The sequence below is a fragment of the Molossus molossus genome, unplaced genomic scaffold (assembly GCF_014108415.1).
Source record: "Molossus molossus isolate mMolMol1 unplaced genomic scaffold, mMolMol1.p scaffold_m16_p_8, whole genome shotgun sequence".
Classification (NCBI taxonomy): Eukaryota; Metazoa; Chordata; class Mammalia; order Chiroptera; family Molossidae; genus Molossus; species Molossus molossus.
Window position 1 is genome coordinate 79,928,519 of NW_023425402.1, and position 25,103 is coordinate 79,953,621.

At 40.4% G+C, this 25,103-nt stretch overlaps 1 protein-coding gene across 11 annotated transcripts in view; it reads left to right on the forward strand.

The window, feature by feature from the left end:
- The window catches only part of NCOA7 (nuclear receptor coactivator 7), a 143,676-nt gene that overhangs the window by 7,545 nt on the left and 111,028 nt on the right, over positions 1-25,103 (forward strand). For 6 of the 11 annotated variants that reach the window (XM_036249469.1, XM_036249462.1, XM_036249471.1 and 3 more), the window contains exons 1-4: positions 1,092-1,229; positions 7,974-8,007; positions 8,780-8,994; positions 14,052-14,165. In XM_036249469.1, the coding sequence (XP_036105362.1) occupies positions 14,116-14,165 (50 nt within the window). In that variant the 5' untranslated portion in view covers positions 1,092-1,229; positions 7,974-8,007; positions 8,780-8,994; positions 14,052-14,115. Of the gene's footprint in view, positions 1-1,091; positions 1,230-5,940; positions 6,073-7,973; positions 8,008-8,779; positions 8,995-14,051; positions 14,166-25,103 lie in introns of those variants that run through there. The other 5 variants (XM_036249464.1, XM_036249465.1, XM_036249463.1 and 2 more) reach the window with 5 other exon arrangements.

Sequence of the window (25,103 nt, forward strand, 5' to 3'; positions counted from 1 at the left end):
GTGAATCACAGCACCTTCCCAAATAGTTTCAGTTTAACATTCTTAACTCTTTAAAAAGCATTCTAGTAAGAATTTAGTCCAGTTGGGCCGCTATAAAAGACTACCAGAGACTGCGTAGCTTATAAGCAGCAGAAATTTATTGCTGTCGTTTCTGGAGGCTGGTTGTCAGCATGGTCAAGCTGTGATGAGGGTGCTCTCAGGGGTTGCAGACTGCTGACTTCTTTTTGTGTCCTCACATGGAGGAAGGATGCAGGGGTCTCTTGAAGCCTCTTTTATGAGGGCCCTAATCCCATTCATGAAGGGATGGCCCTCATGACCCAATCACCTCCCAAGGCCCCACCTAATAGCATCACCTTGAATATTAGGTTTTCAAAATATGAATGGGAGCCCTGGCCGGTTTGGCTCAGTGGTTAGAGCGTCGGCCTGCGGTCCTGAGAGACCCGGGTTCGGTTCCCGTTAAGGGCGCGTACCTCGGTTGCAGTTTGTCCCCGGCCCTGGTCGGTTGGCGGGTGGCAGCCACTCGATGTGTCCCTTTCACATGGATGTTTCTCTCTCTCTCTCTGTTCCTCTCTCCTCCCTCCCACTCTACCTGAGCAAAAAAATGGAAAAATGTCCTCGGGTGAGGATAAAAAATAAATAAATAAATAAAATATGAATGGGAGAGGGGGCTACACAAATATCCAGTCTATAACAGGAATAGAAAATTTACAAAATAGAAAGTACAAATTGCCAAGACATGAAAATAATATTTAACTTTATTGCATCAAATAAATGAGAATTATAATTAGATTTTAAAAATTCACAGCAGTGCTGTCAAGGTTTAGGCTGAGTGACACTCCGTTTCAACTGATGGTGAGAGGGTATGTTAGAATATCGCACATGGAGAGCGAGTTAGCTCATGGAATCCCTTGGCACCAGTGATTCTATTCTAAGAGTATATCCTGAGGAAATCAGAGATGAGGCTGAATTTCAGTGATGAGCACATTGTCTATGGGAGGCAGGTGGTATGGTAGACAATGTTAAGAGCAGGGACTCGAGCCAGTTGGCTGGATTGGAGTCCTGTTCCACCATTTACCAGCGATGTGAATTTAGGCAAGTGAATTTCTTTTTTATTTTCTCAGCTGTAAAATGAAGATAATAGTATCTGTGTCCCACAGTGCATTGAGACTGAGATAAGTAAATATCTGTAAACAACTTGGAACCCTGTGTGTCAGAGAATAAGCAACTATGTAAGTATTAGTTAACTGTATAAGTATTATTATCAAGGGTGATATTGTGAACATATGAGACAAATCCAACAATGGAGTCCTTTTCTAAATGATAGTACACCAAACTGTATGTACAAAAATATCCTGACTTGATTTTAAAATGCACCTGCAATGAAGAAAGGAAAGTGACAAAATATTAAAGCCTTTTTCTCCATTGATGGAATCATAGAAATGATGGGATCCTTTCATTTTTCACATTTTTATTTGTTATCCATATGTACTACAGTAGTACTTGTTAGAAATTATTAAAATGGTAGGGTTCTTACATTTTGCATTTTTCTTTACCAAATGCATATTTATTTGACATATTTCACTTTCTCTTTCATATTTCACTTCCTCATCATCTTCACCCACGTGCCATCTGCTTGGTATTTTCTTGCGTCTAGCTCACTTGCTTTATGTGTAGATCAGCCCCAAGGCTAGTTCTTCAAGACCAGTGAATGATTCGGGAGATTTTATGGGTGGTGGCTTTTTCTTGGAAAAAGACCAAGCAGACCAAGTGAAATGATTTGGGAGATTTTATTGGTGGTTTTTTCTTGGAAGTTTAAGCCGGAGTGTGCTGCTTAGATCATAATGGGATTGTGTCTTCTTCACATTTCAGGCCCTCAGCCTTGTATCCCACTCTCCACCTGCATGAACTCATCACTCCAGTAGGGTCAGCATCTTCTGTACCCCTTACACCAGGGAATGAGGGTGTATGTGGGTGGGGAGGGCAATTCCTGCTCCCAGGGTTTGTCTGCCCTCTCTATGTGAAGTTTAATTGCACATTTCCTCCTTTGAAAGCAATATTTTGCACCAGGTAGATACTCAATTCTGTGAATATTTTCTGACATGTCTACAGGACCTCAGATTGTTTGGCACTTAAACATTTGTGCCACAAATTAAATATGGGCTTGTTTTATAGCGTAGTTATTTTTTTAAAAAAAGAATTTTATTGATTTTTTTAGAAAGAGAGGAAAGAAGAGAGAAATAGAAATATCTATGTGAGAGAGACACATCCATCTGCTGCCTCCTTCATGCCCCCCACCGGGGATCGAGTCCGAAATCCAGGGCATGTGCCCCACCTCGAAATCAAAATAAACGGGACCTCTCAGTCCATGGGATGCTGCTCAATCCACTGAGCCACACTGGCCAGGCTGTGGCTTAGTTCTTACAGTAAGCTGATTGAGGTTATACTTTACATTACATCCTTCAGTTTTCTAGCAGTGTTGTTCATATATATCAGCGGTTCTCAGCCTGTGGGTCGAGACCCCTTTTGGGGTCGAACGACCCTTTCACAGGGGTCGCCTTAGACCATCGGAAAACACATATTTCTAATGGTCTTAGGAACTGAGACACAGCTCCCCTATGCATCTCCAGGCAGGTCCGCCCACATGCATTTACACTCACATACAACATGAGGAACTGTATCAAAGGGCATGGCATTAGGAAGGTTGAGAACCACTGATATACATGCACATAGAACACAGGAAGATTGGATGATGTTGTGTTGAAAAATTCTTAAAAGATGATTTCTGTTTACTGTTCCATCTTCCTCTTTGTTCATCCTTTTCTCTCCTGTCTTCAAGATCAGGATGTTATATAATTTGGTTCTCTCAGTCTTACAGAGATTTGCATGGAAATCTGATAATGGCTTTCATTCCTAAAGTAAAAAAAAACTAAAGGTTTCCATTTGCACAGAACACCACAGTTAGTAAATGCATTTACAGTTGGGACTTTACCAATATACAAACTCATCCTAGTTGCAAGGACAATTCTGTCATCAACTCTAGAATATTGCTTGATCAAAACAATTTTATACATCTGCCAGCGAATGTGTTTATAGTTCATAAATATGTTAGATTCTCATATATCTTGCATTTCTTGGAAGGAATCAAATCATGGGCGATGTTTTCCCTATCTACTCTTCTGGTCGATTTCTAAACTCAGATCCTTACCCAGTGTCTGGGAGGACATTGTTAGAATGTCTGTATCATCTTTTTATGGCTTCTATTTTTGTTATGTGTTTTATAATGTATATGTTAGTGAAGAATACATGTTTTTATAAGTAAAAATATACATAAAAGTATTTTATGCTGATACTTTTATTAAGTGGAATATTACTTTAAAAAATGGAAATCACTAATATAAATAAAAGGCAAGACTTTATTGTTCCATAACCCAAAGTCTGTTTTTTTTTATGTATTTAGGCCTAACAAATAAAAAAATCAATGCATTAAACACAAATCCTATGTGTAGCTTACACTGGAAGTTGTAATATATATATTTGTGTGTGTATGCTCACACACATGCTCATACATGTACAGTGTAATACATTCCCTTCTCTTAGGGAACTTACAGTCTGGAAAGAATGTGGACATGATAATCAATTAATTGGACAATGGTAGAAGACAGTATAAATGTATATAAGAAACCTAGCAGTGTGAATGTGCAAACTAAAATTAGTAAAGTGTGATAAAAGTAGCATAGTACATGGTGATGCTACATTCTTAGAATATTTCAAAACCCTTTTGTAAGATTTTCCTTTGATAATCAGGTCAGTTCTTAGTCTGCCTACTCAAATATGGTATGTTTGAATTCTCTCCTGGGTACAGATGTTAACTACATGAGTTTTCTCCTCTGATATTCACAATCATATTTACCAGTGCTCTCAGTTACATGTCTACATTTCCTTTATATTAGAAGACAAAGTGGCAGAATAGACCTGTGAAAAAGTAATACCATTTTTGATGTTGTAACTTTCTGGTACAGTAATCGTGTATAAATTTTTTTTTTTTTTTTTGGTACATGCCCCTAGTGGGAACCGAACCCAGGACTCTTTGGTCCGTAGGCCAATGCTCCAACTGCTGAACCAAACCGGCCAGGGCTAGGGTATAAAATTTTTAAAAAGTGAATTAGGTGACTAGGGCTATTCTGACAAAGTACCACAAACTCTGGGTAGCTTGAAACAACAGAAATTCATTGTCTCTCCGTTCTGGAGGCTAGAAGTCTAAAGTTAAGTGTGTTGGCAAGCCGTGGTCTCTCTGAAACCTGTAGAAGAATCTTTCCTGATCTCTTCCAGCTTCTGTGATTTTGGCGTGTCTTTTTGGTTTGCAGCTGCATAACTTTGATTTCTGCTCCTGTCTTCACGTAATGTTCTCCCTGTGTCTCAATCTTCATTAGGCCATCATCTTATAAGGACAGCAGTCATATTGGATTAGAGGCCCACCATACTCCAATATGACCTCATCTTAGTTACATTAGCATTGACCCTCTTTCCAAATAAGGTCACAGTGTACTGTAGATATGACTTCAGCATTTTGGGGGGTGGGGGTGAGGGAGGTGGCACAATTCAACCCATAACAAAAAGTAATATCCAGGTCTACAGATGAATATGCCAGGATGTACTGAAGTCATCCTCGGTGTCAGATGATGCCTTCTTACAGCTAAACTTCCATAGCTATGCACATTGGTTATGCGTAAATGTCACCTAGAAGGAAAGGAAGCCTCCTGGGCTATTTGTATTAATTGGTTGCTTCTGTCTCTGGGCTTTTGTATTCCAGGCCTTGGTGGAATTATTCATATAGAAAGTAATATATACTGTGTACCTTTTATATTTCTGATAAAAATCCACAAAGTAATTTGTGGATCAGGATATTTCTAAGGGTATATTTTTTGTTGTTGTTGTGATAATGCTACATAACAGCCTCCAAATTTTAGTGGCTTAGAACAACAAGTATTTATTTCACATTCATGATTCTGCAGGGGGACCGTGGTTTGATCATGGTTGCTCTTGGTGAGATTGGACAGGCCTGGGCTGGGAGTTTGAGATGGAAGTTTTGGTCTGTTCCACATATCTTTATCCTGGAACATACTCTTCTGGTGGAGTGCAGAAACTTGCCAGGCCTTTTAGTTGAATCAGGTACATTGTTAATCCTTAGTCTGTTGGTCAAAACAAGCCACATGGTCAGATGGGTGAAGATATATACTCTATATACTAGTGCAAAGCACCACAAAGTGGCATAGCCATTGTATAATTCTCTTTCAGGGAAGGAATGCATAATTGAGAAGAACAGTCCAGTTTAGCAAAGGACCATTTTTCTTTTGAATTCTACAAGAACTTTTATATCAAGCAACTTAACCTTTAAAAAGAAAGCACTTAAACCATAGACATGCTTTGTTAACCCAGTGCCTTGGAAAATTATAGTTGAAACTCATATACATAATTTGTCTTCAAGAAGAGGTCACAGTATTTCACAATGCTGATTTAATTCACGTTGGGCAGGTTTCCTGCCCCTTAGACACTTTTTGTTGTACCTTCGTCCTGAACCCATGTTTGTGTATTTACCACATTTTAGACTTTACTAACCAAAGCCCTACTTGCCTTTCTCTCCATCATTCCCTTAGACATGTGCAGCAGAACCTGACAGAATTGCTGTCCTCTTGGGCATGCTCTGAGGGAGAACATTTGCATTAAGGATAAAACTGTTTCTGGTGTACAGATGATTGTTGATTGGGTAGCGCTGTTGAAATGTAATCACGAATAATTGCTTTGGGTGTCATCCCACCGTAGACACCTTCCCTAACAACACTGGCCCAGGTGACCTGGCCCTTTACTTTCCCTTAGTACTTCTCTGTGCACAACACGTTATTTGGCCTTAATTTTTATTATACCTTTTTTTTTTTCTGTAAGTTTTTTTTATTTATATAGGTTTTATCTCCCTTGCTAATAATTGAAGTTTCCTTGGAGAATTGAGTTCAGGATTTATATCCTAAAGGAAAATTGGCCAGAAAGCTGGTGTTCACCCTCTTGTTCCATTTAATGGTGGGTAAACTGAGCAAGAACCAGAGAGTTAAGGTTAAAATTCTTTATAGTAATATAGCCTAGCATTAGAGACTGTTATTAGTGGTTCTGATTTTGTTATCAGACAAAACTGACCATTCTGGCTCTAACTCATAGCTCTTTGACCTTGAATAAGTTCTTTAACCTTTTTAAACCCCACATTTTTAATTTGAAAAGTCATAAAGATTATTCTGTGTGTAACAGCACGGAACAAAAAAATTGGTACATATGGTTAATGTTCAATAAATGTTTAATTGTTTCTGCTTGTTGTCATCGTTATAGTCACTAGAACTGCCTAGCTTGAGTTAGTTCATTACATGATTTTCATGTTTGGGGCAAATTTGAATCTAATGTGACGGGTGGTACTGAAGGTAAGAGTCATTTTCATGAGCATTTCAACATTTAGGTTGATTGGAATCTCAGTGGATAGAATATTCTGTTCCATGAGCACTAGTTGAGGACACATTTAATCTCTATAACAGCCCTTTTACAGCTACGAAAACTGAGGGCTGGAGAAATTAAGTAACTTGCCCATGGCTACATGCCTTGGAAATACTAGTCTGAAATCCAACCAGACCTGTCCTGCTTTAAAGGTGCTCTGCTGCCTTAATAACATGGGTCAAAGGGGTTAGTCAGGTGAAGCACACAGCATCTTGGAAACAAGGAACTTCTCGCATATAGAGTTTATAAAATATCAGCTTCGAAGGAATTTTTCAAATAAAATATTTTTAATTAAAAATATTGACTTACCTAGAGTGCTGAATTTCCTTTTGTCCTAGTTGGTCTCCATGAGTACAGTATCCCGCCCTGGCCGGTTTGGCTCAGCGGTTGGAGTGTCGGCCTGCGGTACAGAGAGACCCGGGTTCGGTTCCCGCTAAGGGCACGTACCTCGGTTGCAGTTTGTCCCCGGCCCTGGTTGGTCGTGCGGGTGGCAGCCACTCGATGTGTCCCTTCACATCGATGTTTCTCTCTCTCTCTCTTCCTCTCTCTCCCTCCCGCTCTATCTGAACAAAAAATGGAAAAATGTCCTCAGGTGAGGATAAAAAAATATATAAAAAAAAATGAGTACAGTATCCCCCCACCAAGGTACAGTTTGGTTGACATGGTTACTGGGGGGAGGGTGCACCACTGACATTTAGATGAGGGGAAGCAGAATTGCCAAATGCCCTGCAATGAATGAGATAGTCCTAGACAACACAGAATTGTCCCTTATAATTGGGATTTCCTGTCTTCTGTAGGACTTATGTAAATATTTACTATGACTTTCTAAAGAAAAGAAGGATTAGTTCTAAATTGCCATGCATAGAAATATCACTTGCCATTATTTATAGCTCTAGTTCTTATTCTAATGTTCCATGCACCCCCCTCCCCATTAGCTATCCTTCCCCCACTTCTTGCTCTTTCATTTTCCTGTACTTCTAGTATGAAGTGAAATCGTTCCTGATCATCTTTCTCTTACAGTTAAACTTGTCCTATGTAACAGACGTAAACATTTAAATGTTTCATTATGTCTTCTAATGAACTTACACTCGAGAGTTTACATATTGAAGTACCTGTTATTAAATACTTTTCTTTGGGCATTATATTGATTTCATAAAATTAAGTGTGTGAATAGGTTATATCATTTGTGAACTTCTTTTCAGTGTTATAAAAGGAGTGTTGTATTTATATATTTATTTGGATGAGGGGTGTTGATTTTGATAAGGCCGAGAACTGCTGACCTACAGTAATCTCGTGAAGTGGTCGCTCTGCCTGTGCTCTGTTGCTTTTGGAGATTCAGAAGCCACTCTGTTTGCAGGCAGCTCTTTGCATCTGTCTGTAAGACAGTTCTTCCTTATTTGAGCCAAGACCCCTCTCATTCGATATCTAATGCTTGGTTCTAGGTACACCTCTTGAAGAGCCTAAATTCTCCACCAGGTAAGATCCTTGAGATATTTTTTAAAAATTGTTTTTTTCTTTATTGATTTTTAGAGAGAGAGGAAGGGAAGAGGGAGAGAGAGATAGAAACATTGATGAGAGAGAACATTGACTGGCTGCCTTCTGCATGCCCCCCACTGGAGATCAGGCCCACAACCTGGACATGTGCCCTGACTGGGAATTGAACCGGCAACCTCTTGGTGCATGAGTCCAACGCTCAACCACTAAGCCACACCGACAGGGCTAGATCCTTGAGATATTTAAAAATTGATGTCATTTTATCCCAACTCTTTCCAGGCTAAACCTGACCAGCTCCTTTGACTAATAATTGTTGTTGTTTAATGATTTTTTTAGAGGGGGGGGGGGGAGAAGGAGAGAGAAACATCAATGTGAGAGAGATACACTGATCTGTTGCCTCCCATTCATGCCCTGACAGGGGATCGAGCCTACAACCTTTTTGGTGTACGGGATGACACTCCACCCAACTGAGCCACCTGGCCAGGGCCATCCTTTGTTATTTTAGATGACAGTGTGGCTTTGAGAAAGATTGAGCCCATTATATTTCCTTATAAGTTTATTTTCTAGAAGGAAAGGTTTGCATAGAAAGAATCAGTTTGGTTTGTTCCTTAAATGGCCAAACTCAGTATGACCAAGCCTCAAAGCATGTTCTTGTCATTATTTCGTTTGTATAATAAGAAACATGTTTTGGGGAAAACAATCGATGGACATCATGAGTATACTGGTTTTTTGTTTTGTTTTTGTTTTTTTCTAGTCTGGACTGGTTATACCTGAATGTACAAGGAGCTACTGTGTGTTAGATGTGAAGCCAGAGGCCACCCTGGACTGTGTGGGTTTACACTGGTTGGGTATAGTTAGGAAATCTCCAATAGGTCTGTGCTTAAATTCTTTCTACGTGGCACCGTGACTCAAACAGGGAGCTTTACTGGTAGTCCAGACATACTTTGTCTTCCACACAGCTCTTATGAGGTAAGGATGGTGGATGTGCCATTTTTATTTGAATAATGAACTGAATTTACGTTTAAATGGACTATCCTGAGTAAAGATCACAAAAATAAATATTTAGATAGAAGATTCATCTTGTGCTCCCTCATAAAATTCTTCTTGGTCTGTAATATGCTATAAATGCAAGAGACTCTTGTAATTCAGTGTTTGGATGAGTCTAGAGTTTATTGATGTGAGGAAAAGTCAACATTAGGTGAAAGAAAGGCTTTTAAGAAGCCCATTATAACCACTTATAATGGAAAGTATAGTGTGCATTAGAGATTGATGGAAGGAGCTCTAGTTCTTCGCTGAAGCATGAAACTGGTGTGTGGTGCTCTGTGCAAAGCAGTTTTATAGTGTCCTTTGCTGATGTCTTTCCGGTTAATCTGTCGCTGTGTCTGGAGCAAAAAGGGCTGCATCTGTCTCGTTTAAGGAATGTAGAAATACTCAGAAATTTAGAAGAAACCAGAGATTAGCCTATTTTTAATTTATCTGATAGAATATATTAAAAGAAGAGCTTTGTCAGTTCTGGAGAGACATAGCAGCACCAGATGTCAGTTCTTGGATCATTTAAACATTTTCTCTTGTGCTTATTTTTGTCAGAATTTTCCCACTGGAACTAAATATTAGTTTCTGGCTCGGCTTGCAATATAGAAATTTTCCAATTAGATTGTTATGACTTCATTTTTATTCATGAGGGGAAATCTAATAAAGAGAGATCATCGCATATGGTGGTGTGCAGGAGAGGAACTTTAAAATAAGCCACCTGGTACAGAGTGAGGCTGAGAGCTGGCATGAGTCCGAGAGAGGCTGGCTTGAGTCTACACCCCCTGTCCCCAAGTCATTCTCAGTTTGGGAGGAATCTGGATTTATATCAGTTTGCCCTATAATGGACCTCACCCCAAGTCTAGCTTAGTTACTAGCTTAGCTTTTATGTGGATTTTCTTCTTCGTTCTATGTTACACATTTAGGGAAGTATAATATAAGGAAAATATGAAACATAGTGGTTTTTGACTTGAAGGAACTTTTGGTTTGGGGCTGGGGAGGCTAAGTGAAGTGTTTTTGTCCACGGTCACTCCGTGTAATTAAGGGCCTCCCAGGAAGTGAGAAGTGACCTGTGAAATAAGCTCCTAAAGAAAAGAGGGAAGGGCACCCAGGTGGTCAGGGGAGGCTTCGCAGCAGAACTGGGCCTGTGCTAGATCTGGTCGGAAGGAATACTGTAGCAAAGTTACTTCACACTTGGGGAAAGAGTAAAAGATGAAGGCCCACGGCTGGGTGACTTATTAAGGCATGCTTCCGCTGCCACTGCTCCACTGCCGTGGTCTGCTGCCACTGCTCCACTGCCGTGGTCCCGTCCGAGGCCTTAGTGGCCCACTCTCGCCGCGCCAGCGCCATTTGTCCTTACCTGCAGAATGTGTGCTGAGATGGTGGACACTGTTGATTCCAGACTTCTTTTCTAGCTCCTGTCCAAATACTCTCTGGCTCTACACTTATTGAAAGGTATTGAAGCGTGTGCCAAACTCGATTTGTGCTTATTCAACGGCTGTTGTTGAACTAAGGAAATGAGTACCTCTGGGCCTCATTTTAATGGCTACCTAACTCATAATGAGGTTGTAAGGATTAAAAGAGGTAACGTGGATATGATGAGATAAATGTCTTACAGTAGGCAGGATCACGGCTGCCTGGTAGCCACTCTGTCCTTCTTGCCTGAATGTGTCTTGCCCTATTCACAGCCATACCTGCGCCTAGGTATTCCCTCTTTCTGGAATGCTGTCCCTTTCTCCTCTCCTTACCTATTGAAATCCGCACCACCCTGAAAGATTTACTTTAATATTTCAATCAGGATTGAACTCTGTGTCTTTCAGATTCTTAGCAGTAGTCTTTGAGACAGCTCCAAGTCACTAACACTGCGTTTTAGGTATTTGCATGTGTTATTTCCCTACAGGTTGCTAAACTTGAGGGCGGAGCCCAAGTCAGGGCCATGGAGATAAAACAGTAAGAGTTTAGACCGTGTCCCCAGATTGTGTTTCCATACAGGGCCTTGTGCATAGTTGTCATGATTGCAGGGTGTTCTCATCATAATATTGTTTCCCCCCCTTAAGTACAACCATATGCTAATAATTTCTAAATCTTTTTCTTTAGCTCTAACTGCACTCTTGTGCTTTAGATGTAATCACATGTCTGGTGAATGTCTCCAGCCGACTCTCCCATGGCACCTCGAAGACAACGTGTCCAAAACTGACCTTGCATCTGTTTGTGCTCCCCTGTCCCACACACAGTCTGACCCCTTCATGTAAACTGTATCATATCTGTGGTTTCACAGTCTACCCAGGCCCTGAAGCAGCAACTTGGACATTCTTCATTTCTTCTTTCCCATGTTGCCTACATTGAATGAGTCATCAAATCTCGAATAATCTGCCTCCTAAGTATTTCTTGAATTTATTCACCCTCTTCAGTGTTAAATACTGCTACTTAAGTGTGGGCCCTTCTCTCAAAGTAGTTTTACTGTGATTTCTTTTTAATAGATCTACTTCACCCTATGCTCCATTCTTTTAAGTCCATCTTCTACAATCTGCGTATATCATGTCCTTGTGTGAAACTCTATTGTGGCCCGGCCAGTGTGGCTCAGTGGATTGAGCATCATCTCATAAAATCAGAGGCCCCTGGTTCAATTCCTGGTCAGGGCACATGCCCGGGTTGCCAGCTTGATCCCTAGAAGAGGGTTCAGGAGGCGACTGATCAGTGTAGCTCTCTCACATTGATGTTTCTATCTCTCTCTCTAAAAAAATCAATAAAAACATATTTTTAAAAAACCCTATGGTGGCTTCCTTTCATATATGTCATAGACGTCTAATCTCATGAACAAGCTCTGGTCAATTTGGTGATGTCTGTTTCAAGTACTGCCCCTGGGTTCAGTGTGATTGCTTGGTGGTGTCTGACAGGCGAAGTGAAGGGGGTGGGCGCACATAATACATAGCTAGGATGAAGTTCAGGCTCTTTAGTGTGACACAAAAGGTCTTCCATGACCCTAATCCTGGCCACGTCTTCGTCTTCAGCTCCCACCATTGCCCTGCTTCACATTTAATTCTGGTATAGCAGGGAAATATTGTCTTCTTGCTTTTGTTCAAGCTGGACCTGCTTCCCTGTATTTTACTAGGGAACCCCTACTCATCCTTCAGGTCTTGGTGTGTGTGAGGAGTGCATGGCGTGGCCCTGAATAAGGTTGAGTGTTCTTCCTCTCGCTCTGGTGACACCTTTGCTTTCTCCATAGCAGTTCATAGCCCGCTGACCTGAATGCCTAGGTGTTTCCCTTGCAAGACAGTAATTTCCATTAGGGCAGATATCATGTCTTATCTCTGGTCTCTGATACTTTTCACAGTACCTTTCTTGTAATATGTATTGTGAATTGTTTATTGAATGGGAATGATTTAGTAAATACTTTGCTGACCATTCTTTGCTTTTAGTTCAATATCCCTTCAGGGTTTAAAGACAGATTTTAGGAAAGGTGAGTGCTCTGCAGAAAATTTAGATTAATGAATCAGGCAGTAAGTAGACATTGGAAAATTTTGAGCAGGGGTGTGGTGACACAAGTGGTATTTAAGGAAGATTGATCTGGAGACAACCTCTTATTATAGTTTGAAAGTGCTCCTGGGAAACATAGGTGAAGGTGCAGGGGTGGCAGAGGCAAGACACACAGCCGTTCTGATCAGCCCCAGAGGCTGTGTACTGTCCCTGCCACCTTGGCTCAAGTGGAACGGACTCACTGGCATGTTTCCGAAAACAGAACAGTGATGTGATTTTTATTTATTTATTTATTTTTTTTATCCTCACCCGAGGATATTTCTCCATTTTTTTGTACAGATAGAGAGGGAGGGAGAGAGAGAAAGGGAGAGAGAGAGAGAAACATCGACGTGAAGGGACACATCGAGTGGCTGCCACCCGCACGACCAACCAGGGCCGGGGACAAACTGCAACCGAAGTACGTGCCCTTAGCGGGAACCGAACCCGGGTCTCTCTGGACCGCAGGCCGACGCTCTAGGCTGAGCCAAACTGGCCAGGGCTATTTTTAAAGAACATTCTTATAAAACACCTAACTGGTCCATTTCTTATATCTATGAGACATAGTCATTATTAATTACTTGAAAAGTGTGATTATGGGGGTTTAGGTTGAGGGGGCAAAAAGAGATTAACCAAAGAACAAAAATGCATGTATGCATAACCCACAGACACAGACAGGAACACTGGGAAAGCCCAGGGCGGGGTGGGGAGAGAGTGGACGGAGACAGACAGGGAGAAGATGGGAGACATCTGTAATACTGTCAGCAATAAAATAAAAAATAATTTTTTGAAAAAAGCATGGTTATGAGTTTAAAATTTAAAAAAATGATTAGTTTCTGCATAGCTAGCTTAAACTCTTCCAAAGTCAGTGGTTTTCATCTTGGCACATTTGAAAAGAATTGTTAATTAAGAGGAAAACATTTCAGTTTCTTTTTTTAGCCTCCTTTTGTTTGTAGTTTAACACCTCCAATCTAATTGTAGGATTTTAGTCCCCAGTGCGCTTTCGTATTTCATATTACTCGTGTGATTGTGTTCACTGGTTACAGCGTGTCTTCCATTTGTTGTGGGCCGTGTAGCTCCACTCTGCCTGATTCCTTCTCTTTTCTTTTTCTTATTTTCCTCATCCGCAGATATGTTCACTTTGCCTCCTTCTTCTTTTTTTTTTTTTTTCCTTATCCTCACCCGAGGACATTTTTTGATATTTTGTTCAGATAGAGTGGGAGGGGGGGGGAGAGAGAGAGAGAGAGAGAGAAACATCGATGTGAAAGGGACACATCGAGTGGCTGCCACCCACATGACCCAACCAGGGCCGGGGACAAACTGCAACTGAGGTATGTGCCCTTAGCGGGAACCTAACCTGGGTTTCTCTGGACCTCAGGCCGATGCTCTAACCGCTGAGCAAAACCAGCCAGGACTGCCTTCTTCTTAATATTGGCCATTGTAAGTGTCTTAATTTACAGTCACTTTGTTGTTTTTTATTACAGGGTTATGACTCATTGATTAAAAAGAAGAACTTTCCCAAATACTTTGCACTTTTGACTTCATACTATGGATACCAAGGAAGAGAAGAAGGAACGGAAACAAAGTTATTTCGCTCGGTAAGCATTCGCTCTGCAAAGTTTTATCAGTACTTAAAAAAAATTGAGGAGCCTTTGTATTACTTGGCCTTTTGTGTCTTGTGACTGTTCATAAATAGAGCAGGTAGCCAGTAGAAGTTAACTAATTTTTGTTTTCTGCTCTGTAGCTTAATTGGTTAAACTATAACTAAAAATCTATGACATATTTAAAGTCTAATACCTTGTGAAGTATCTGTTACATAAAAAGGTAAAGGGATCAAGCAAGCAAACAAAAAACTTATAGACACAGAAAAATAAAAGTATTTTTGAAAGAGGTTGCAATGGATGAAAATTCTATCATTGATGTCCACTGTCATTTTTAAAAAATTTTTTATTGACTGATTTTTAGAGAGAAAAGGAGAGAGAGAGAAACATCGATTTGTTGTTCCACTTATTTTTGTTCTTCCACTTATTTATCCATTCACTGGTTGATTCTTTAATATTCCCTGACCGGGGATGGAACTGGCAAAGTTGGCATACCCAGAGCCTCTCTGACTTCTAGTGGGCCAGGGCCTGTGTGTCTATGTCATTTTTAAAGCTTAAAATCATCCAATATATATACATTTGTGGTATCTGGTAGAAGTAATCTAGTATATGGTCAGTTACTATTTACAGATTTAAACATCTGCATGGCAGCCACTCACTAATCACAATAAAATGAATGATAAGCTAAAACATTTATAAATTATTTTGATAAATAGAATGTTTTCAAAATCTGAATGAGGCCCAGCCAGTGTGGCTCAGTGGTTGAGCATTGATCCATGCACCAAGAGGTTACCAGTTCAATTCCCAGTCAGGGCACATGCCCAGGTTCTGGGCCAAATCCCCAGTGGGAGGCATGCAGGAGGCGGCCATTCGATATTCTCTCGTATTGATGTTTCTATCTCTCTCTCCTCCCTTCCTCTCTCTCTCTGAAATCAATAAAGAAAAATCTGAGTGAGAAGATAAGCTTAAAATTACCATTATTGTCTACTAAACTGAAATCCTTCTTAAGAACTGAATTCAGGCTCACACATCCCAACCCCCAGTTTATGCTTGTTAAAAATGAATTTCCTGTTGCGCAAATATAAGCCTTGGAAACTGACAACCAAAGTTTTTTGCTGATGTTTTTATCTAGAAATTAAGCTAGGTTTTAGATTGTTAATGAGAAAAGGAAGGAAATGAGTATTTAAGGAACTACTTACTATGTCCCATGTAATTATACTCTTTTATTTATCTACAAAATAAACCGATGTCTTAGGTTTTCCCCATATTTTACCAATGAGTAATTAAGACTCAGAAAGCAAGTATTTTGTCCATAATGTGCAATGTAAGAGTCAGTATTCATATGTAGGGTTTTTTCCAAAGGGCATGTTCCAATTAGTAATAGTAAACCATGAATGAGAGGTTTTGGAAAACGAGTTAAATTACTAATTGTAGTAAAATGTTTTTCACTATTAGTACTATAGAGAGTAACAAGATTGTGTAGACAGGGAAGACATCAAGCATCAAATGCATAAAACATTAGAAAGGACACTCAGAATAAATAAGAACATTATAGTAATTTTTAAAAATGCTTTATTTTGAGACAATTGTAGACTCCCATGTAATTGTAAGAAATAAATACAGGGATCCCCTATACCCTCAATCAGTTTCCCACAATGGTAAAACCTTACAGAACTATCCTATAATATTACATCTAGAAAATTGACATTGATACAATCCACTGACCTTATTCAGATTTTAACAGGCTTCACACGCACTCATATGTGTTTGTGTTTCTATGTGTGTTTAGTTCTGTATAGTTTCATCGCATGTGTAGATTTGTGTGGCCACCATCACATTCAAGGTGCAGAACAATTCTGTCAAAAAGATCTGATGTGCTCTGGCTAGTTTGGCTCATTGGTTAAAGTATCTGCCCTTGGACCGAAGGGTCACAAGTTTGATGCAGTCAAGGGCACATACCTGGGTTGCAGGTTTGATCCCTGACCCCAGTTGGGGCCATGCAGTAGGTAACCAATCGATGTGTCTCTCTCAAATCTCTGTTTCTCTCTCTCTATCCCCCCCTCCCTTCCTTCCACTCTATCTTAAAAAAAAAAAAAGAATTCAATGGGAAAATATCCTTGGGTAAGGATAACAATAGCAACAAAAGAGAACCTACTGACGTGCTATCCTTTTGTAGCCATATTCACTTCCTTTCCTCTGCCTTCCACCCCTCACAGCCACTAATATGTTTTCAATCTCTATGATTTATGATTTCAAAAATATTACATAAATGGGATCATATAGTATATAACCTTTTGAGGTTAGATTTTTTTCACTTAGTACATTTCCCTTGATGTCTTAGTTTGTTCAGTCTACTGTAACAACATTTCACAGACTGAGTGGATTGTGAACAACAAATTTATTTCTTACGGTTCTAGAGGCTGGTTGTCTGGGGTCAGGGTCCCAGCATGATCAGGTTCTATGTCTGGTAAGAGCCCACTTCATGCTTCATATTGTTACCCACAGGAAGCCCTCAGTGTCCTCCACTGTTGCCGGTGGGAGTGGGCTTCTTGTGATGTCATGAGAAAAGGAATGACTTGCAAGGAGAGTGAGTGATATTTATTTGTGTGGAATTAGACCCCTGAGTTCCCAAGGTCCCTTCTCCCTCCATCCTGCTAAGGATAAAGTCCAGCTATGTCTTCAGCAGAGCTAGGATTAAAGCCACTGCCCAGAGCCTCTGTTCCATTTTTTGCACAGTCCAGTCCAGCTTCAGGCTGGCTTCTAGGGCCACATGGCTAGGGAGGGGACACAGGCAAGTGCAAGGAAGTAGGACCAAGCCAGAGGAACAAGAGAGAGGTAATTCCCTTTTCTGGGGATTTTATCCTAAGATTTTGTGTACTTGCAGTGGCTCCCTCCCTCCCACCAATCCATGGTTCCCGAGGATGGACTAACAGGCAGGTATCTTCCCTTTGCCACCCTGACTTGACTGCGCATACATCCATCTTCCCTTGCCCCAGTGATCTGCCGGAAATGGACTGGTGGTTTCCTGGGCGAGTGTTAACTTCCAGCTACCTGGTGAAGCTGCCTAGATGACCATGAATGTCTGACCTTCCCTTTGCTTTCTTCCTATTAATAAGATTAGTTAGCTAATTACAGTGGTAATAATATAAGGTTGTCCTCTGACTATAACCATACAAAATGGAAGGGGCAAGGAGCTTTCTCATGCTTTTTTACAAATATACTAACTCTGTTAATGGGGGTCCACCCTCATGGCCTAATCACCTCCCAAACCCCATCTCCTGATACTATCACATTGGGCATTAAATTTCAACATATACATTTTGGGGGAACACATACATTTAGAACATAGCACAAGATCTGTCCAAGATGCTGTATATATTAATAGTTTGTTGTTTATTATTGCTGAGTAGTATTCCATGGTAGGAATGTATCACAGTGTTTTAACCATTCACCCATTGAAGTACATTTGGGTTCTTTCCAGTTTGGGGTTGTTACAGATAAAGTTGAAAGATCATTATATATCAGTTATGCTATTTTAAATAGTTCTATTTAAACCAATATAATGTTGTTTGTGAACTGCTTTAAGGATACAGCCTCAATAAAAGAGGAAGACATGGTCTTGTTCATTTTTTTGGTTGGTTTTAAGATGTTTTGGGTATTAAAAGGTATATTTAAAAAAAAAAGAAGCAAGGCACTTTGAGATTATTTCTGTTTCCTATGTATTCCTGTGCCTTATCCAAAAAAGAAATAACAAATAAAACTGATAGGATCATTTGTGTACAGTTTTTGTGTGGATGTAAAAAGATTCCTGTAGTAAGGGTTACTGGCAGGTCATGAACAACCTGCTGAAAGCTAACCACTTCTTGTTCCTAAGATGTAGAGTTAGGGGAGCCCCTTAAAGTGAGAATGCAAGATGAAACTGTCATGAAAAAACAGCATAGTTTTTCAACTCAGAAATGTCAAGTTCATTGTTATGCTTGCTTTGTTCTCTTGTGAAAAGTATTCTACCAAAGAAAAGAAAAGCATATCAAAAAATGAAGTGTGACCTTAGAAGCATAGAGATAGCAGGACAAGGACAAAAATCAGTGGTGCTATTAAAACAGTAGGTCAACATGATGATTTACTAGGAATCGAGAGAGAGAGAGAGAGAGAGAGAGAGAGAGAGAGAGAGAAAGCGAGAGAGAGAAAAGACAGGCAAACCCATAGTTTAGCTATTATAATGCAAAGGCAACCAAAAATGGTCAACCTAGTGAAAACAAAAAGCAAACAACATAAAACCCTTCATTATCAGAAAAGAGGCAGCCAAAGTTATAAATTTTTTCAAATGCCTCTGACTGAACTGTGGCATTCCATAAAATCAGTTACTGATAAAGTGTACTTGAAAGCCAGTTTCTGACAGCACGGGGCTGATTTCTCTGGATCAGTGTGTTTAAGGGCAGTCTAAGCAAGATCTCCAGAGAAGAAAGGAAAGTCAGGCAAAGGGCAAGACCAAACTGATGCAATCACTAATCTCTAGGAATGTGCAGAGATCAAGAGGAAGATTTCTCCTGATTTCTGCTTGTACCACAGTATGTATCTGAAACCCTACGCATTGCTTTTACACCCTGTTCACCCCTCCACCCATCCTTTTCCCATTAAGAGTAATTAAGTAGCCTGTTTACTTGGTGCACTATTTTACCATGTGTTTTCATAGACATACTGTGATTGTGTTTGGCAAATAATCCTTTATTTACCTCCTTTGTTGATTTTTCTCTCTCTCTCTCTGAATTTAATATCAAAGAAAGATAAGTTTAAAAGACCCTATTTTAGGGGGCAGTGGGAGGGGGTGGAGGGAGTCAGTGGGGGAAAAAGAAGAGACATCAGTAAAAAAAGAATTAATTTTTAATAATAATAATTAAAATTAATAAGAAAAATAAATGAAAGATCCTATTTTAATAATTTTGGATTGAAATTAGCAATTTGAGGATCACTCAGTACTTCCTTTCTTATACTTTATCTTCAAATATGCCTTTGCGGCTCTAAACGAAAGCGTGAATTAATATCACTGCTAGATAAATTTATTCTGGATAAACCCTAGGAGTTTGAGGATCTCCTGGCCCTGGCCCACCTGGTTTTCAGGTTCTTTGGTGGTGTTTTGTAACTGTTGTTTAATCCAGATCTAACAATTCATAAGACATTTTCCCATGCATTTCCATAGAATTTGCATATACAGAATTACTGTGTTATATATGCGTGTGTCAATTTCTTGACGCTTGGCAGGTCTTAAAACCAAATGAAAAACTGACTTATTAAAGCTAGTTATACCCCCTGTACTACCCTCTGCAGTGATCCTTGTTCATTATGGCCCCTGTGCCCTCTTCCGTCCCCTCGAAGTTAAAAGGCAGGTATTTTCTCCTGTGATACCACGCAGGGCTCTCTTCCCCACTCATTTTGACATTATATGAGCCGATTTAATGATTTTTCTGTAGGTCCCTTTATGCTCTTTGTATATGTGTTTGAAAATTCTTTAAGAACACAATTTCCGGGATCGGGCTATTAGGATTTGAAAGATGTATTTTTAGTTAACCCGAAGTGGTGTTTTCCCCTCTAGAAGGCCTGTGATAGGAACTTGGTGGTGGAGACCCCTCAGGAGACCTTGTTCACGTTGGTGCCTCTCCCTGCACTTGCCGCCCCTGCCACCCATTCACTCGCTTCCTCACCCCTCGCAGAGCCAGCAGTCAGCAGCAGAAAGGGAGCTGATGCTGTTCTTTCCACCTACCCCCACCCCCAAGGAAGCAGTGTAGAACACATCTTCATTCCCATCCCCACTCCTCGGACATCTCTCACTTCTGTCTCCGGCCTTTGACCTGGCAGCTCCAGCCCTGAACCTCGGACCCATCAGTAGAACACCTAATGTTTAAAAATCACTTCGCTGTATAATTCTGGCCAAGTTTTCTAAAGTCCATCACACTGTATTTCTTCAGTTGTTAAATGTGGCTAATAATAACACAGTAACAAGAAGACTTCAAAGAAGGACGTATCCCAGTCTGAACCAGGAGAAGAAGCCCAAATGGGACACAGCAAAGGGGGCTGAACCAGTCCTGTCCCTTTTCAACACTGACAGTGGTTTGACCCCTTCAGAGGAGGAGGATCTGGAGACTGATATTTGACCACTGGACTGTTTTTATTACATGTACTACATAGTAAGCAGTGTAGCTCTCTTGTTCAAACAAAAGCCAACCAAGATGGCTGGGAAGATTGACGTAACATACACAGAGTGCCTGGCACAGTGAGTGCTCAGTTACTCCTGTAAAAGCAAATCATTCCTGACCTCCACATCGGTTGTGCCTACCTACACCCTCATCTTCACCCAAAAGAATCCTCATCTTAATACCCCACACCCATCCCATGAGTACTCCTGTTCAGATCAGGGAGGCAGGAGCAATGACAACAATGCAAAATGGAATCATAGTTTCCCAAAGGTATGTTGTTATGAGCACAGCTAGGTTCTGGAATATCATGAAGTCTAATTGTATAGTCTGAGGGGCTTTCAGAAGTCAAAGCCACCCTTTCATTTAACAGTTGCAACTTAAGCCTAAGAGGGAAAATTGTCAATGATGTGTTGGTCTCATACCGGGGTGTGTATATATAAGTTTCAAAACAGCTTCTGATTCATACAAATATGGTATATAAACTGTTAATCAGACCCTCACCACAGGTGTTGCTTGACACAATCTCATGGCTCAAGCAGTTGTTCCAGGACCCTGAGCCCTTAGCCCTCTGGGTGGCTGGAGACACAGGCTGGTCACCTTTAGCCGTGGGCAGTATCTTACTCCAGGGTCAGTATAAGGATTATCTTCTTCTGTGCATGCTGTGATGTGGTAACATTTGGGGGAAGTGGTCCAAACTATCTACATACCAAGGCTCTGATATATAAAAATTTTCATCCCCAATGATGTCCTGGTACATTTGGCTTTTGTTAGTCCTGGCAGTGTAACATGGATTTACACCAGTGTAAATTAATTTGCAGACATGCATCCTGGATTTTAGAGACCCAACCTATAGGCAGTCTGTAGTAAAACAACTTGTGTATAGCTTGAAGACATCCCATATTATGTGTCTTGTCAACTTTATCCATCTATCACATGGTTGGTGTCAGAGTATTAACCAAATAAAGCAGTAAGAAGCATGCCGTCTGTTTCCCCACCAATGTAAGGCAAGGTTTTGCATTACAGTGATATACTTTATGCTCTAGGATTGCATCTTGTCTAAAAAGAGTTGTTTCCTGTAATAGAAATAAATGCGCAAATACATTTGGACAGCAAACCCCAGCTTGCTCTCTGGGTCAAGTATAGAGTCTAAGATTCAGTGGCAGGAGTCAACCTGCGTGGGTCTGGCTGGCTGAGCTGCAGCTTGGCCCGGACACAGTGAAGGCTCCCCTTTTCCAGCCCCACAGAGGTGGACTTTGAACTCTAGGAAGGAGCTGTTTCTTTGTGGTATGCCTGTGCTAAGAATTAATGCACCACATGTTCGAGAAGAACATTAGTGTGTCCAGGATTTGAGGAGAAATGTTGTTATTACCAGGTGTTGGTTTAGACATTCAGTCAGATGGTCAATTTTAATTGAGTCAGTACATGAAAAGCAAATAGAACCATGTGAAGGGCTTAGCAGTTGTTAACTCTGAGCTTCTTAATATTTGATTAATACTTTATTCTCGCCGTTTCACAATGACAACTGATTCCAATAATACTTAATAACAGCATGTGTTGGTGCTTTCAGATGCATGCTGTTAATTCATCCCCTCAGCGATCTTATGAGCAGATATAAATGCAGATGATGAATATATAGTTCAGGAGGTTAAATAACTCGCCTCACATCACTTAGTCTTTAAATAGAGGGTCTAAGCCCGGAATCCCAGTGCACTTTGTTTGTATATATTATTATGTTTTCCATTCCAGGTCATGTCAGTTTAAATTGCATTAAACATAGCCTGGCCCGTGTGGCTCAGTGGATTGAGCGTCAGTCCCATGGACTGAGAGGTCCCAGTTTGATTCTCAGTCTGGGCACATGCCCAGATTGTGGGGTCCATCCTAATAGGTGTGTGCAGGAGGCAGCTGATCGATGCTTCTAATTTTTCTCTCTCTCTCTCAAAAAAAATCAATTACAAATTTTAGTAAATAAATTGCATTAAGCATTAATTTACTTTGGGTGGGGGGATTAGAACATGGTGTTAGCATCATAATGTGATAAGTAGAAAAAATTGTATCTGGGTTTGGAAGTAGAATGTTTTAGTTGACTTTACTGGAAACTTCGACAACAATTTCGAAGATCCATCCCGAGGACTCTGGTTGCTATTAGGTTCAGATGCCTGCAGTGACCTACAGTACTGCCCAAGAATATTTTCACCTGTGATTGTCATGGCTTTTGTTTGTTTATGTGTTTACAGATGGGCCATCTGGAGGGCGGAGACTCTGTAATAGTTCAGTAACTCTTTCCTGTGCCTTGTTAAATTGTGTTTGGTCCCTGGTTGGTTTGCTCAGTGGTTAGAGCATCGGCCCATGGACCAAGGGGTCGCAGGTTTGGTTCTGGTCAAGGGCATGTAACTTGGTTGTGGTTCGGTCCCTAGCCCTGGTTGGGGCTGTGCGGGAGGCAACCAGTCGATGTGTCTCTCTCACATTAATGTTTCTCTTTCTTCCCGTCCCTCCCTCCTCCTCTGTCTGAAAATAAATGGAAAATTATCCTCGGGTGAGGATGAAGAAAAAATTGTGGTTGGTATATCATAAGTGTTAAATATTATTTGACTAACAGACTGAGAATATCTAGAACAGCTTCTTTAATGTAGAATATAAATGGTTTGTGAACCTTAATTTTTATCACTGCAAACTTTTCAGTATTCAGCAATTTTATTAATCTTTAAAAAGTTGAGTACTTTAAAACTATTTCCTGTGAAAAAGCTGTTTGTGCCTTATTTGAAAATATTACCATTAACCTCTTGAATGAGCTGTAATGTTGTTAAGGGTTATGTTTCTTATTTTCTTGATTGAGTTCAGATTAGGCAGCTGTTAAGGGAACATTTACATATTGTCTGTCACTCATTTATGGGAAAACATCCATGGACAAGTTTGACCTGATAATGGTTCCAGAAAATCATTAATGTTTTTCTACAGATTAAAAAAAAAAAAAAAAGCATATAAACATTTGCGCAGTTTTAGTTAGACTCATATTTTTGCTACATTTTTTTTTTTTAAATCCTCTCCGGAGGATATTTTTCTGTTTATCTTCTGATACAGTGAGAGGGAGAGAGAAAGAGGGACATTGATGTGAGAGAGACAATCGATTGGTTGCCTCCTGCACGACGCCAGCCAGGGCCAAGGACCAAACTGAAACCAAGGTACATGCCCCTGACCAGAATCAAACCTTCCACTCTTTGGTTCACGGACCGACCCTCTAACTGCTGTGCCAAACTGGCCAGGGCTGCTACATTTAAAAAAAAAAACCAAAAACTTTATCTTTATTGATTTTAGAGAGACAGGAAGGGAGAGGGAGAGAAATAGAGACATTCATAAGAGAGAATATTGATTGTCTGCCTCCTGCATGCCCCCCCACTGGGGATCGGGCCCACAACCTGGGCATGTGCCCTGACTGGAAATCGAACAGGTGACTTCTTGGTGCATGGGTGGATGCTCAACCACTGAGCCACACCAGCCGGGCCTTTTTGCTACATTTTTAATGAATAGGAAGAGCTGCTTGATTTAATTCCATGTAGAATATTGCTTATCAAGTGTCATGAAATTAATTTAATGGATAGGAACCAGCATTTTTTTTAATTTTATTTTTGGTACGTGCCCTTGGCGGGAACCAAACCCGGTACTCTCTGGTCCGCAGGCCGAAGCTCCAACCACTGAGCCAAACCGGACAGGGCAAGCTTTTTTTTTAATGGAATGAAACCGAGTAGATTAGTCTGGACTAAGCTAGACTGATTAGATAATATCAGAGTGTGTTGTATGTAGTCAGAATAAATATTTCATGAAATTTCTGTTTTAAATATTTACATTTAAATATGATAAGAAAATGACTCATTGATTTAGAGGAGTCTTTGGTGGTTAGTACACTGGAAGTGAGGTTATTTTTTCCTCATAAAAGTGTTGCTCTAACACACATTAACCAGTTGTTCAAAGAGAGCTGTACTTCAGGTACCCGTTATATAAATATACTTCCCCACAATGCAGTGTAGTGGGGCCTTATAAAATTAATTTCAAGGGTCAGTGATAGGCAAGTCTTCATTTAACTCGAGATCCCAGGCAGATCTGGACTGTCCCAGAGAGGTCCAGTGAGACTGTAACCTAATAAAAGCACCAGTTGGAACTATTGTGGTCACAAAGCGTGGGCAACTTCTGTTGGTGGGCCTCCTGCAGGTTTCTTCTCTGTAGAACTGCTTCCTAGCTGCAGGGCCTTGGTTATAGTCTGCACTTACGAAAATGAGAATAATAACGGTGCCTACCTTATCAGATGGTTGAAAGGACCGACAATTAAAATACATAAAGTCTTTAGACTAGGCACCAATGAAAAATAAGCACTAAGGAATTTTAATATAAAAGCACACTGCCTAAATGAGGAACACAAGAATAAACAAGAAAAAGTAAGAATCAATACATAGGCACAAATTTTGTCTACATTTTCGGAGAGTTTATATATACCCCTTGAAACATGTCCATAGACATGCTCGAGTCACAGCCTGCAGTGAAACAGCCGAGACTCCAGACACCGTATGCAGAGATCAGAGCACCGTGAACGGAAATGATTTAAGTCACCCTCCTCCTTTTTTAATGTTGTTGCTGACAATTGAGGAAGACTTCAGCTGAACTGAGTCCTGAATTTGGACTGAAACCTGGCTGTATCAGCTTGAGAAACTTTTGTCACATGCATTTGAAACCTTTCACTGTTGCTGGTAAAATG